Source organism: Mustela nivalis (assembly GCF_964662115.1).
Source record: "Mustela nivalis genome assembly, chromosome: 8".
In the NCBI taxonomy this organism is placed as follows: Eukaryota; Metazoa; Chordata; class Mammalia; order Carnivora; family Mustelidae; genus Mustela; species Mustela nivalis.
In genome coordinates, this window is record NC_139027.1 from 37,954,970 (window position 1) to 37,971,462 (window position 16,493).

At 42.2% G+C, this 16,493-nt stretch overlaps 1 protein-coding gene and 1 gene segment (V, D, J or C); one reads left to right on the forward strand and one right to left on the reverse strand.

Annotated features, from left to right (window-relative positions):
- LOC309870877 (immunoglobulin kappa light chain-like) overlaps positions 1 to 16,493 on the forward strand; it is a 613,762-nt gene that overhangs the window by 271,218 nt on the left and 326,051 nt on the right.
- The window catches only part of LOC309870876 (uncharacterized protein), a 166,039-nt gene that overhangs the window by 133,154 nt on the left and 16,392 nt on the right, over positions 1 to 16,493 (reverse strand). The window contains exons 3-4 of the mRNA XM_082743449.1: positions 3,856 to 3,966; positions 3,302 to 3,649 (exon numbers count right to left, since the gene is read on the reverse strand). Coding sequence (XP_082599575.1) covers positions 3,302 to 3,649; positions 3,856 to 3,904 — 397 coding nt within the window. The 5' untranslated portion in view covers positions 3,905 to 3,966. The remainder of the gene's footprint in view (positions 1 to 3,301; positions 3,650 to 3,855; positions 3,967 to 16,493) is intronic.

Sequence of the window (16,493 nt, forward strand, 5' to 3'; positions counted from 1 at the left end):
TGTGGAGAAGCCCAGGACTGTATCTGCACAGTCCTGGAAACCAATGTCATTCCCCCTCGAAGCCCTCCCAGGCAGAGCAGTCACTCCTGCTCAGAGTGGAGAAGCCCCTGTGCCCAACTTCACCTTCACCCTGCCTCTAACATTGATGTGTCATGTGCAGGCACCATAACAAAGCCTGGAAGACATAACCATTGTGAACTCCATGTCCCAGGACAAGAGCACATCCTATATCATCTCAACACATTCTCATGAACTAATTCTTCATCGTCTACAAAATGCCCTCCCGAGTGGCTCCCAGTGACTTTTCCCAGACAGGAGCAGGCTGAGCCACATGTGATTTACCATCGCCTAACGGATCATTCTAGTTGCTTGTCATCTGTCGGGGGGAGGGCCAGGCAAGGGCAGGCAGCTCAGGAGAGTGACTGGTGGCAGCAGCACCAGGTACCAACATGACCTTGGACTCTGCCAGTTCTGCCTTCATCCTCCACGGGCATTTGCATCAACCTCCCACCCCTATGGCCTCCACTACAGGCCTGATGTTGCTCACTGGGTCTTTTCCATGGAGAGGGTATGAGCAGCCTTGGGAGGGCAAGAGGCAGCCTGATGGTGCCAGATCCTCAGGCTCTTGCTCTTACGGTCCAGGTGAAAGAAGGTCCCCAAGTTGAGAGTTCCCTCAGGGGTAAATGTCGTGCTCCTGAGAAGAGTGGTATTGGGAGGGGACAGGAAATGAATGCCACCAACTTCGGCTTGTTTAGGGCCTGGCCTCACCTTGGGAGGCCCACTCTGGCTCTAACAGAAACACAGCATCTCCTCATCAGCCCAGTGCGCCTATGATGGCAGCTTCCGGTGAGCACATGACACTCTCCCAAGCTGCCAGGTCCCTTGCCGTTCCCCAGGAGAGAGTCTCCATCAGCTGCAAGGCCAGTGAGAGCCCCCTCCACATGGCCAGGAAGCACTGCTTAGCCTGCACCAGCACGGACAGAAGGCCCTCACTTACTGCCCTTCCACCTCAGTTAATGGTGTGCCTGCCTGTTCAGAGGCAGCAGTTCTAGGACAGACTTGACTCCTACCATCCACAGCCTGCAAGCTAATGACAATATGGCTGACTTCGGTCCTAGAACATCAGGATGTACCGTCATAATGACAGGACCCCACATCAGACTTCAGCCCTCTCTGAGTCTTATGCTAGTCATGACAGCCCTAGTCTGGCCCTCTCCACTCAGGTCCTTATGATGTTTCCCATCACCTCCAACAGCCGTCCCTACGCAGAACCTCTTATCTGCTGGAAGTTTGTAGTCACCATATGCTGTGCATTCCTATTTCCTGACTTTGCCACTCAAATTTTAATCCAGAAAAAACATCTCACAAAGGAGAAAACACTAGATCTCAGTCTATCCTTGTGCTGGAACCAATGCACATCGTTTTTTTTCCCAACATATTTTTAACATTAAAAGAGAAGACTTCTAGTGCAAAACCAGGAGCAAGAGCAGGTTCCTTTTGTCACTAGAAAATGTTTTAAATTTGGAAAGAACAGCAAAGCAGGTTTAAGAGGGAGGCAAACAAAAAATATGGAAGACAGGAGAGATAAAGGACTCACCACCTGAACACATTCTCCCCCGACGCTCCCCACAAAACCACTGAGATGCGCAGTAGCCCACATCTCTTCTAAAAGTGACCTGAGCTTTTTTGTTTCCCCAACAGCCTGCTCACCGAGCTTTGATCACCCTGTTCAGCTACTTCTAGAGACTTCTAGTTCTGCCTAGAAACTGGAAGTTTGTTTAAAATCAAGATAGGTAGACTACGCCACTCTAGTATCACTCCTTATTGCAGACAAACACCAGCCCCATGGTTTCTCCTGGTTTCTGGAATATTTTAGCACCCGCCTCATACAGCCTCTCATAGCCTGTCACAATTTTGGTGGTTTCACTGTGTTCAGTATATGACCCTTCCATTGTTTGGCTGACCCTTCTCCAATTGTCTCTTCCCCACCCAATCTTGATCAGTCACACTCATGGCCATGTCTTAGGTGCGCCATCAGAAAATCATAACAAATTCTCCATCATTACAATGCTGAGCATCTCAGGGGCACCTAGGTGGCTCAGTCGGTTGAGGCTCTACTTCAGCTCAGGCCATGGTCCTGCGGTCCTGGACCTGAATACCCAAGGGATGACTTTAAAGAAAAAGGTGACAAGTGGTGAAAAAGGGTGCTGAGGCACAGTATCCCGTGTTCCTAAAGTTACAGGGTTAAAACGAGTGAGGGAATCAGAACACCTGTGTGGCTCAGTCTTTTGAGCATCTGACTCTTGGTTTTGGCTCAGGTCATAATCTCAGGAGTGTGAGATGGAACAGGCATCAGGTCCCCACTCAACAGGGTGTCTGTCTGAAAGTCTCACCATCTCCCATGGCCCTTCCCAACCAGCAATAAATAGATAGATAAAATCTTAAAAAAAAAAAAAAAAAAAGAATGAGAGAATTGCCTTTGTAAGAATGAGTAAGCCTGGGAGAAACGGAGAAGAGAGAGAAGGGAGGTAGGAAAGGAGCTGGAGCTGAAATGAATATGCAGGACACTGCCCAGGAAGGCTGGGAAACAGGGCCCATGGAAGGAAAAAGCGAGAGGGACACTACCTTCCACGTGGGAGATTCTGAATAGGAGAGCTCAAAGGTTTCATCCTGGGAAGGTTCCGAGTGGGAAGGTGTTGGACGGTGTAGAAAAGGGAATGAGGAGATAGAAGAGAAATGTCCCAGAGCCCAGAGGAGAAGTAAGGGAGAACTGATCTGCCAGGTAGAAAGTTCATGGCCCTTTGTCAGAGGCTAAGGACAGACTTTCCTGGCTCACCTCTTTCATGGGACCCTGGGAAACATGAAGCTTTCTGAAGCACAAAAACTCCTAACAGCATCTCTAAGACATCTTCACAGCATTTGTCACCCTAACGTCCCACAGAAAGAGATGCTTGAATGCCTCAGTCCGTTAAATGTCTGTCTTCAACTCAGGTCATGATCCCAGCATCCTAGAATTGAGTCCTGCATTGGACTCCCTGCTCAGTGGGGAGCCTGCTTCTCCCTCTGCCTCCTGCTTCCCCTGCTTGTGCTCTCTCTCTCTCTCACTCTGGCAAATTAATAAATAAAATCTTTTTTAAAAAAGGAGTGGGGGATGCAGGAAAAGTCTGACCCCGTCATTTTCCACTGGGCCTTACAGCTCTACAAGGAGTTAAGTCAGGAGAAGTGACTTCTCAGGCAGATAGTGGAACACACATGTTCAGGGCTAAACAAAGAGGAAGCAGCTGCTGCAGCAAAGCCTCACTGACCCACAGCCCCAGGGAGCAGGTTTGTGTTCGAGGCTGAAGCACTGTGGGAGGAAAGTTATTATACTGCTGGCAATAATAGTTTCCCACATCTTCAGCCTGGAGGTTGCTGATGGTGAGGGTGAAGTCTGTCCCAGACCCACTGCCGCTGAACCGGTCTGGGATGCCCGTGTCCCTGCTGGATGCAGCATAGATGAGGCGCCTGGGAGCCTGCCCAGGTTTCTGCTGGTACCAGGCTACATTGCTATAAACACCCTGACTGGCTCTGCAGTTCATGGTGACCCGCTGACCTGGAGACACAGCCAGCGAGCCTGGAGACTGAGTCATCGTGATGTCCCCATGGGCACCTGCAATCAGAAAAATGGTGATACAGAAACACTTTATCCCAGTCACACTGAAATATGTCATTGCAAACTTGCTTCCTAATGGTACCACATGGCAGTACATCGTTGGGTCTATTTTGGAAATAAAGAGTGATTCTCATTAATTTTCTTAAAGAGTTGTTTAAAATGACACTACTCCAGAAGGATTATGGCATATTTCAGCTTCTCACCTGAGACCCACAGCAACAAGCAGAGGAGGACCTGCCTCTGTGACACCATCTTACTCCCCCTGCCTGCCTGACACAGCTCACCTCACACAGCAGAGGCCCCTTTTATACAGCCTGAGCCTCTGGTCTGGGCGTGGAGGGGCTTATGCAAAGCAGTCAGGGGGAACAGAAGCAAAGCAGTCAGGGGGAACAGAAGCAAATCTCATAAGCAGTGGGTTGTGAAAGTACCCAGTGGAAATGTAAGGAACCAAAAATAACTTCAAAATAGACAGGAACACACAAAAGAAAACTTTTGAGAACAACTTAGTTCTAAAATGACAAACTGCTACAAGATCAAATGAAGAGCTTCCATTTTCAATTTAAAAATGTCTTTAAATGGATTCAGTGTCCAGAAATGATGAGCTTCACTGTTCATATCAATAACCCTGGTAAAATAGCAAAATATGTTGGGAAACAAATAATGGTAGACAGGGAGGGGCAAAAGAATTGGAAGGCACAAAAAGAAAGTGGAGAACTTTGGGTCCAACTTTTTATAAAACCTCTGACTGGAAAACAGCAAGCTCTGAAGCCATTTTTCTCCTGAAGATGGGTAAGAATGAGGCAAATACTTGATTTTGGTCCTAGGCTGTGCAAGGACCAGAGAGCTTAGAGATGGAAGACAGGCCCAGAATTTCCTCACTCAGGGAGACATGTGGGACCCTCATTGGACCTAGGGGAAGACTGAATCTTGAATTTTCATTATTCTATCTTTACAGCTCAATATTTCAGTTCAATATTTCTGTTTTGTGTCGAATTAACCAATGAGTGAAATCTAGGTGCTTTCAAGAAAATTCAGCTCCCTCCAAGGGTTTAAGAAGTCAGCGCAGTGCTGCATGGGCACCATATAAATGTCCCTGCACCTGTTTCTCGTCCTGCTGTTCCTTTTTAAACAGAGGGAAGGGGGCAGGAGTGGGATTCCCTTAAGACGCCGAGTATGCAGTCCTGGTGAGGAGGGCAGAGGGTGTGGAGGCTTCAAGAGCACTGCAAGTCCAACCACAACACTTCTGCCATCTTTCCTCTGAGTGGGGCAGATGCCTGAGTATTCCTCTGTCAGGTGGCACCCTGGTTGTTCCATGGGTCCCCGTGACTGCTGCACCTCTTCGTGACATGAGCCATTTCCTAAACACAGATAGAGTCTGTATCAGGCAGACCCTACCTGGTGATCCACACCTCACCCTCACAATGTGTAGATTTGCCCATAGTTCCGCCCCTCAATTTGCCTCTGATGATGGTTAATTTTATATGTCAACTTAAGTAGGCTAGGGCGCCCAGTGGAGCAGTCAATGCCCATTGAGATGTTGCTGCCAAGGTATTTTTTAGTGTGATGAACAACTACATCAGTAGCTCTTATCACAACACAGAGTCCCCGCTCATGCTGAACAAAAGATTCACCACAGCCCTATTTTGGCTCAAAAAGGAAAGAAAACTTTATTATTATTATTATAGAAAAAACAATAGAAACAGAAGACAAAATGAATCTACACATACAGGAAGGGAATAGTAGGCAGAAAATGAGAATAAGACCACTTTACCTCATATCAGGTACTTACAACACCCCACCTCACCAACTGGGGAAGCCCCGTAGAGACAGCCAAGCTGGAGTCCCAACTGAGAGGCCTGGGTGGAGCGACCTCCCCTCAGGGGACACTTCTAGTGTATCATCCCCACAAGGGCCATATTTATAGGGCAAATAATAGGGTTTGAAATTAAACATTTGTTCACCTACGTGCAGTTTGGAGCAAGCTGCTTGCCCAAATTGTCATTTTCTGTATATTCCAGGAGCCCAAGCTATGTGCATCTGCCTCCCCTTCCAGATCCCATTCTGGGGTGCCAGCCCTGCCTGGAGAAAAAAGGGATGGGAGACAAGGCTGTAGTTCTTGGCATCCAGAAGAGAAGAGCCATAATCCTGATTAACATAGAGGCAAAAATCCTCCACCAAATATTAGCAAACCTAATTCAACAATACGTTAAAAGGATCATATACCATGATCAAGAAGGATTTATTCCAGAGATGCAAGAATGGTTCAATATCCCTAAATCAATCAGCATGACATGTCACATTAACAAAATTAAGGGTAAAAATCATAAGATTTGTCTCAACAGATGCGGAAAGACTATTTGATAAAATCAATATGTATTGACAAAAACAACCACCACCACCACAACAAGAAATACCAAGTATTATAGAGGATAAGAGAAAGAGGATATGGAGAGGATAAGGAGAAATACCCTCAGGTATTGTTGCTGGGGATGAAAATTGGTGCAGTCCCTATGGAAAACAGTATGGAGTTTCCTCAGAAACTTAAAAATAGAACCACCCTATGACCCAAATATTCCACTTCTGGGTATTTGAAAATATATATGCACCACTGGGTCCATTGCAGCATTATTAAAATAGCCACGATATGGAAACAACCTAATGTTCACTGATGGATAAATAGATAAAGAAGATGTGCTATACATGTGTAGGCACACAATGAAATACTACTCAGCCATGAAATGGAAGGGAATTTTGCCATTTGGGACAACATGGATGAAACTTGAAAGTAACATGCTAAGTGAAATAAAGAAAACAGAGAAAGATATTATGTATAATATCACTTCCATGTGGAATCTAAAAAAGCCAAATACATAGAAAAATAGAATAGATTGGTGGTTGCCAGGGGTTGGGTGGTGAGATACATAGAGAAGATGTTGATCACAGGGTACAAACTTCTATATATAAAATAATTTTGGGGGCTGCCTGGGAGGCTCAGTGGGTTAAAGCCTCTGCCTTCAGCTCAGGTCATGATCTCAGGGTCCTGGGATCAAGTCCCACATCGGGCTCTCTGCTAGGCAGGGAGCCTGCTTCCTCCTCCCCGTCTGTCTCTCTCTCTCTGCTTGCCTTTCTGCCTACTTAGGATCTCTCTCTGTCAAACAAATAAAATCTTAAGAAAAAAAAATAATAATGGTCTGATGGCCTCTTATACAGCATGGAGACTGTAGTTAACAGTATTATATTGTACTTGAAGGTTACTAAGAAACTAGACCTTCAATGCTCACACCACAAAAAAGTAAGTAAGTAAAGCAAGAAGGATAATTATGTGAAGTGAAGGTTGCATTAACTATCCTTATGTTGGTAACCATTTCACAATATAAACATAGATCAAATTATCACATTGTGTAAAACTTAGACTTGCACAATATTATATGTCAATTATATCTAGAAAAAAAATGCTGATGTCATTTCCATTTGGCCCGCATGGTTTCTGAATGGAAATCCTCCATCATTCAAGGTGTTTTCCTCTCTGGGTAAGTGTGGTTTTTCTCTTTCAGCCTATGATATGTTTCCCTTTTCCTTTAGTGCTCAGAAATTTTAGTACGATGTGTCCGGACATATATTTCTTCAGAATTATGCTGTTGGGGGTCTGCTAAATGTGAAAATTTTTCAGCAATCACTTGTTCAAAATATTTTTTGTCTCCATTCTTTCTTCCCCCTTTCTAGGATTCCAGTGGCACAAATGTTGGATCTTTTTTTGGCCCCATGTATCCCGGATACTGTGGGGTTTTGTTGTTGTTGGTTTTGAATTGAGGCTTTTGTTTTGTTTTGTTTTTATCTTAGTTTCTCTTTTTGGTTTAGGCTGGGTAATTTCTTGCCTCTGATCTTTCCTCCTTTATCCTTCCACTCTCCTCCTTCCAGAGCCTTCCTTGCCAGGCACCCCATAGGACATCCTTGTCCTTATTTCAGGTGACTTCCCCAGCCACATTAAGTCAAAGACCATTTGGACTCTTTGAGTATCTGCTAACCAAACATCTTATTTCATTGCAGGATAGTATGGGAGCTGTCCAGGTTAACTTACATCAACATATCATGTAAACCTGGACAGAACCTGGAATCCTTTCTCTGTTATTAGCTGGTTGGCAGGCCCTGTGTCTTTAATCAGATGTGGTAAGAAACAAAGACAGGAAAGCTATTACAATGCAGTAAAAGTTTTTATTATACGCATAGTCCCCTGGAAACAGAACACACAGCATGCCACCCAGCGACACAGGTAGTACCGAGGTGAAAAGAGCATACAGAGAGAAGTACTGCTGGCCTGTATTTACTGCATATTTCATGAGAAGTAATGGAGAAGAAAAGTCAACAAGCTACTTAGACATAAGATTGGAGAGTTTGAAAATTTCAGCAGGCTGCAGACTATAGCTGTGTCCCTTGTCCTCTACCCAGGGGGGCTTTGGGTAGAGGGAAATGTCACAAATAGCTGGTCTCATTGAAAGGAACAGAGAAAGGATTGGGGCTCAGGATTGTCTGGTTTGCATATCAAATGTATGCCCTTGGGCAAGTCTTTTACTGCCTCTGGGAATTAGCTAATTTTGGGAGAGGCAGTCCCTTCCTGGCTGGAGCAGCAAGAATGCAGAAATAAGAAAATGCATTAAGGAGGGAGGAGTCAAGATGGCGAAGAAGTAGCAGGCTGAGGCTACATCAGGTAGCAGATCAGCTAGATATCTTATCTAAACATTGCAAACACCTACAAATCCAATGGGAGATAGAAGAGAAGAAGAACAGCAACTCTAGAAACAGAAAGTAACCACTTTCTGAAAGGTAGGACTTGCAGAGAAGTGAATCCAAAGCGACGGGAAGATAGAACACAGCAGGAGGGGCCGGCTCCCAGGAAGCGGCAGAGCAACGGAGCACAAAATCAGGACTTTTAAAAGTCTGTTCTGCTGAGGGACATCGCTCCAGAGGCTAAACAGGGGTGAAACCCACACGGGTTCAGTGTGGCCCCAGGTCCTGCAGGGTCACAGAAGGATCTGGGGTGTCTGAGTGTCCAAGAGCTTGTAGGTATTAGAATGGGGAAGCTGGCTACAGAGACAGAGCCGAGGAGTGAGCTCTCATCTCGGGGTTACCTTGAACCGGTCGCAGCCTGGATGAGCTCAGAGCGTGACCAGAGGCCTGGCGCTATTCTCTGAGGGCGCATTGAGTGGGGCCCCAAGCTCTCAGCTCCTCTGGGTGGGAGACTGGGAGGCCGCCATTTCATTCCTGTCCTCTGGAACTCTACGGAAAGCGTTCAGGGAACAAAATCTCCTGAAAGCAAACCCCAGCGAATATCTCGAATATCTCGGCCTGGCCCCTGGTAAGGGTGGTGTAATTCCGCCTGGGGCAAGGACACTTGAGAATCACTACAACAGCCCCTCTCCCAGAAGATCAACAAGAAATCCAGCCAGGACCAAGTTCACCTACCAAGGAGTGCAGGTTCAATACCAAGGAGAGCAGCGGAATTCCAGAGGAGGAGAAAGCAAAGCAATGAACTCATGGCTTTCTCCCCATGATTCATTAGTCTTACAGTTAACTTAATTTGGGTTTTTTTTTATTTTTTTTTTCTTCTTCTGCTAATTTGCTAATTTTTTTTAACTTTAACCCTTTTATTTTTAACATTTTTAACTAGTTTATCTAATATATATATATATGTATATGTATATGTATATACATATATATATATATTCTTGGTTTTTTTTCTTTATTCGTTTTCTTTTTTTTTTTTTAACATTTTATTTATTTATTTGACAGACAGAGATCACAAGTAGGCAGAGAGGCAGGCAGAGAGAGAAGAGCAAGCAGACTCCCTACAGAGCAGAAAGCCCGACATGGGACTCGATCCCAGGATGCTGAGATCATGACCCCAGCTGAAGACAGAGGCTTTTAACCACTGAGCCACCCAGGCGCCCTCGTTTTCTTTTTTTAATTGTTTTTTTTTTTCTGAACCTCTTTTCATCCCCTTTCTCCCCCCCATGATTTGGGGGTCTCTTCTGATTTGGTTAAAGCATATTTTCCGGGGTTCTTTGCCACCCTTTTAGTATTTTACTTGCTCTTTAATATACTCTTATCTGGACAAAATGACAAGGCAGAAAAATTCACCACACACACAAAAATATATAGAACAAGAGGCACTACCAAAGGCTAGGTACCTAATCAATACAGACATTGGTAATATGTCAGATCTAGAGTTCAGCATGATGATTCTCAAGGTTCTAGCGTGCTCAAAAAAGGCATGGAAGATATTAGAGAAACCCTCTCAGGAGATATAAAAGCCCTTTCTGGAGAAATAAAAGAACTAAATCTAAACAAGTTGAAATAAAAAAAGCTATTAATGAGGTGCAATCAAAAATGGAGGCTCTCACTGCTAGGATAAATGAGGCAGAGGAAAGAATTAGTGATATAGAAGACCAAATGACAGAGAATAAAGAAGCTGAGCAAAAGAGGGACAAACAGCTACTGGACCACAAGGGAAGAATTCAAGAGATAAGTGACACCATAAGCCGAAACATTAGAATAATTGGGATTCCAGAAGAAGAAGAAAGAGAGAGGGGAGCAGAAGGTATATTGGAGAGAATTATTGGAGTGAATTTCCCTAATATGGCAAAGGGAACAAGCATCAAAATCCAGAAGGTGCAGAGAACCCCCCTCAAAATCAACAAGAATAGGTCGCACACTCCATCACCTAATACTAAAATTTACAAATCTTAGTGACAATGAGAAAATCCTGAAAGTGGCCCAGGACAAGAAGTCTATAACATACAATGGTAAAAATATTGAGTTGGCAGCAGACTTATCCACAGAGACCTGGCAGGCCGGAAAGAACTGGCATTATATATTCAGAGCATTAAACGAGAAAAAAATGCAGCCAAGAATACTATATCCAGCTAGGCTATCATTGAAAATAGAAGGAGAGATAAAAAGCTTCCAGGACAAACAAAAACTGAAAGAATTTGCAAACACCAAACCAACTCTACAGGAAATATTGAAAAGGGTCCTCTAAGCAAAGAGAGAGCCTAAAAGTAGAAGATAAGAAAGGAACAGAGACAATATACAGTAACAGTCACCTTACAGGCAATACAATGGCACTAAATTCATATCTCTCAATAATTACCCTGAATGTTAATGGGCTAAATGCCCCCAATCAAAAGGTAAAGGGTATCAGAATGGATAAAAAAACAAAACCCATCTATATGTTGCCTACAAGAAACTCATTTCAGACCCGAAGACACCTTCAGATTTAAAGTGAGGGGGTGGAAAACAATTTACCATGCTAATGGACATCAGAAGAAAGCAGGGGTGGCAATCCTTATATCAGATCAATTAGACTTTAAGCCAAAGACTATATAGTAATAGATGAGGAAGGACATTATATCATCATTATATCATACTCAAAGGATCTGTCTGGCAAGAAGATCTAACCATTTTAAATATCTATGTCTCTAACATGGGAGCAGCCAACTATATAAACCAATTAATAACAAAATCAAAGAAACACATCAACAATAATGCAATAATAGTAGGGGACTTTAACACTCCCCTCACTGAAATGGACAGATCATCCAAACAAAAGATCAACAAGAAAATAAAGGCCTTAAATGACACACTGGACTAGGTAGACATCACAGATATATTCAGAACATTTCATCCCAAAGCAAAAGAATACACATTCTTCTCTGGTGCACATGGAACATTTTCCAAAATAGATCACATCCTGGATCCTAAATCAGGTCTCAACCAGTATCAAAAGATTGGGATCATTCCCTGCATAGTCTCAGACCACAATGCTCTGAAGCTAGAACTCAGTCACAAGAGGAAATTTGGAAAGAAGCCAAATACAGGGATACTAAACAGCATCCTTCTAAAGAATGAATGAGTCAACCAGGAAATTAAAGAAGAATTGAAAAAATTCATGGAAACAAATTATAATGAAAATACAACAGTTCAAAATTTGTGGGACACAGCAAAGGCAGTCCTGAGAGGAAAATATATAGCGGTACAAGCCTTTCAACAAGAAAGGTCTCAAGTACACAACCTAACCCTACACTTAAAGGAGCTGGAGGAAGAACAAGAAAGAAACCCTAAACCCAGCAGGAGAAGAGAAATAATAAAGATCAGAGCAGAAATCAATGAAATAGAAACAAAAAAAAAAAAAAACACAATAGAACAAGTCAATGAAACTAGGAGCTGGTTCTTTGAAAGAATTAATAAGATTGATAAACCTCTGGCCAGACTTATCAAAAAGAAAAGAGAAAGGTCCCAAATAGATAAAATCATGAATAAAAGAGGAGAGATCACAACTAACACCAAAGAAATACAAACAATTATAAGAACATACTATGAGCAACTCTACGTAACTCTACGCAAACAAATTTTAATTTCTTTTTGTTGTCTGATTGCTGAGGCTAGGACTTCTAGTACTAGGTGGAATAGCAGTGGTGATAATGGACATCCCTGCCATGTTCCTGTCCTTAGCAGAAAATTCTGGAAGAAACGAATGCATTTCAAGAGACATATAAACTACCACAACTGAACCAAGAATAAATAGAAAACCTGAACAGACCCACAGCCAGTAAGGAGATTGAAACAGTCACCTAAAATCTCCAAACAAACAAAAGCCCAGGGCCAGATGGCTTCCCAGGGGAATTATGACAAACGTTTAAAGAAGAACTAATTCCTATTCCCCTGAAACTGTTCCAAAAAATAGAAATGGAAGGAAAACTTCCAGACTCATTTTATGAGGCCAGCATCACCTTGACCCCAAAACCAGACAAGGATTCCAACAAAAAAGAGAACTACAGACCCAAATCCTTGATGAACACAGATGCGAAAATTCTCACCAAAATACCAGCCAATAGGATTCAACAGTTCATTAAAAGGATTATTCATCACGACCAAGTGGGATTTATTTCAGGGCTGCAAGTTTGGTTCAACATCCGCAAATCAATCAATGTGATACAATGCATTAATAAAAGAAAGAACAAGAACCATATGATAATCTCAATAGATGCTGAAAAAGCAGTGGACAAAGTACAGCATCCCTTCCTGAACAAAACTCTCAAAGTGTAGGGATAGAGGGCACATACATCAATATTATCAAAGCCATCTATGAAAAACCCACCACAAATATCATTCTCAATGGAGAAAAACTGAAAACTTTTCTGCTAAGGTCAGGAACATGGCAGGGATGTCCATTATCACCACTGCTATTCAACCTAGTACTAGAAGTCCTAGCCTCAGCAATCAGACAACAAAAAGAAATTAAAAGCATCCAAATCGGCATAGAAGACGTCAAACTATCACTCTTTGCAGATGATATGATACTACATGTGGAAAAGCAAAAAGACTCTACTCGAAAACTGCTAGAACTTATATAGGAATTTGGTAAAGTGTCAGGATATAAAATCAATGCACAGAAATCAGGTGCATTTCTCTACACCAACAACAAGACAGAAGAAAGGGAAATTAAGGAGTTAATCCCATTTACAATTGCACCCAAAACCATAAGATACCTAGGAATAAACCTAACCAAAGAGGCTATGAATCTATACTCAGAAAACTATAAAATACTCATGAAAGAAATTGAGGAAGACACGAAGAAATGGAAAAATGTTCCATGCTCCTGGATTAGTAGAACAAATATTGTGAAAATGTCTATGCTACCTAAAGCAATCTACATATTTAATGCAATTCCTATCAAAATACCATCCATTTTTTTTCAAAGAAATGGAACAAATAACCCTAAAATTTATATGGAATGAGAAAAGACCTCGAATATCCAAAGGAATATTGAAAAAGAAAGCCAAAGTTGGTGACATCACAAATCTGGACTTCAAGTTCTACTACAAAGATGTCATAATCAAGACAGCATGGTACTGGCACAAAAACAGGCACATAGATCAATGGAACAGAATAGAGAGCCGAGAAATAGACCCTCAACTCTATGGTCAACTAATCTTCGACAAAGCAGGAAAGAATGTACAATGGAAAAGAGACAGCCTCTTCAATAAATGGTATTGGGAAAATTGGACAGACATATGCAGAAAAATGAAATTGAACCATTTCTTTACACCACACACAAAAATCGACTCAAAATGGATAAAGGACCTCAATATAAAAAAGGAATCCATCAAAATCCTTGAGGAGAACACAGGCAGCAACCTCTTTGACCTCAGCTGCAGCAACATCTTCCTAGGAACATTGCCAAAAGCAAGGGAAGCAAGGGCAAAAATAAACTATTGGGTTTTCATCAAGATCAAAAGCTTTTCCACAGCAAAGGAAACAGTTAACAAAATCAAAAGATTACCGACAGAATGGGAGAAGATATTTGCAAACGACATATGAGATAAAGGGCTAGTGTCCAAAATCTATAAAGAACTTAGCAAACTCAACACCCAAAGAACAAATAATCCAATCAAGAAATGGGCAGAAGACATGAACAGACATTTCTGCAAAGAAGACATCCAGATGGCCAATAGACACATGAAAAAGTGCTCCATATCACTCGGCACCAGGGAAATACAAATCAAAACCACAATGAGCTATCACCTCACACCAGTCAGAATGGCTAAAATTAACAAGTCAGGAAATTACAGATGCTGGTGAGGATGCAGAGAAAGGGGAACCCTCCTACACTGTTGGTGGGAATGCAAGCTGGTGCAACCACTCTGTAAAACAGCTTGGAGCTTCCTCAAAATGTTGAAAATAGAATTACCCTATGATCCAACAATTGCACTACTGGGTATTTACCCTAAAGATACAAATGTAGTGATCCAAAGGGGCACGTGCACCCGAATGTTTATAGCAGCAATGTCTACAATAGCCAAACTATGGAAAGAACCTAGATTTCCATCAACAGATGAATGGGTAAAGAAGATGTGGTATATATACACAATGGAATACTATGCAACCATCAAAAGAAATGAAATCTTGCCATTTGCAACAATGTGGATGGAACTAGAGGGTATCATGCTTAGCGAAATAAGTCAGTCGGAGAAAGACAACTATCATATGATATCCCTGATATGAGGAAGTGGAGATGCATCATGGGGGGGTTAAGGGAGTAGGAGAAGAATGAATGAAACAAGATGGGATTGGGAGGGAGACAAACCATAAGTGACTCTTAATCTCACAAAACAAACTGAGGGTTGCTGGGGGGAAGGGATTTGGGAGAGGGGGGTGGGGTTATGGACATTGGGGAAGGTGTGTGCTATGGTGAGTGCTGTGAAATTTGTAAACCTGGTGATTCACAGACCTGTACCCCTGGGGATAAAAATACATTAGATGTTTATAAAAAAATTAAAAATAAAAAAATAAAGATAAAAAACAGTATTAAAATATTACCTACAAAAAAAATTGTTTGGTGGTCAAGCACCCAAATAGACTGTTGTAAATTCATAGCAAATATAAGCTACGAATTCTGTAAATAGGTGGCATATACACATATATATATATTGAAATACGACTCAGCCTCGGAAATGACATCTGTTATTTGCAACAACATGGATGGACTTAAAAAGTATAATACTAAGCAAAGCAAGTCAGAGAGAAAAAGACAAATACCATATGTCTTCATTTTTATGTAGAATCTACAAACAAAACAAACAAATAAAAAACCCACAAACACGAACTGACCCATGAATAAAGAGAACATTGACATGATACGTTAACATTGTACAAATGTGCACTCAACTCATAACTCTCTATGTACAGAACAGACAATTTCAATAAGGATCATACATTTTCCTGCCCCCTTTAGTCTTCTTTCCTCTTTATCTCTCACGTGCATCAAACTTCCACAGAGAAAAAGCAAACACATAAATAAATAATCAAGCTATCTCACATTTAAGCAGTGGAAAGATATTTTAACTGAAGAGAAAGCTGTAGGACTTCATGAGAACTCTTCAGGACAGAAATTCCATCCCTCACAGAAGACACTTTGGGGTTGGGGATGCAAATTGCTACACAAAGGAAAGAGTTCATTACAATGGAGGGATTATGAGGTGGCCTGTTGTCAGGTGGGTATGGCCTGACAACAGGCCACCTGACAACAGGCCACCTCATAATCTGTCTCACTTTCCGTTAGACTGGCGTGATTGGGAGTCCTACCCAAGGATTACAACTGATACAAGAATAATTGATACAGTCAACTTAAGACATTGCTCCCATTTCTCCCCAGGACTAAGCAGATCTCAGACAGCTCTATAAAAAGTATTTACATATACATTTATTCCAAGGGAAAACAAAGAAAAGAAATGATGATATTCAGATGGAATTCAAATTACACATACAGAAATCAGGACTGTGAAGGATAGAGATCATTAAAGCTCAGAAATGACCTGCTTCCCATGGTTGAGAAATGAATTTTAAAGTCAGAAGATCAACACATTCATATGTATACATGAGCTGCCTGGCACCAAAATTATTCTCTGTGAGTTCATCCTCTAGAGGGTGATAATTTGCAGTTCTTTGGAAAAGGGAATCTTTAACAGTCACAGGTCCCAAGAAGCTGCTCAACAGACCTCATATTGGGAAGCTCCCTCTGTTGGATGGCTTCATCTCAGTTCACAGGCAAGGATAAGCTCATTTTTTCTCAGAAAGACCCTCATTTGGGCTCAGTCAGGATACAGGTCTGTTGTCCATTAACTTGGCCAAAGCACTATGAGTTTGAGTGGTTTGGCTTGAGAAAATTTATAGATCAAGTTCTGTTGGGGCCAATTCCACGTTAAAACCTGTTAAACTCCTAAGGCCTGCCTGTGCCTACTTAGCCATAGTGACTCCATGTTGCCTTGGTAGCCATTTTATTGTT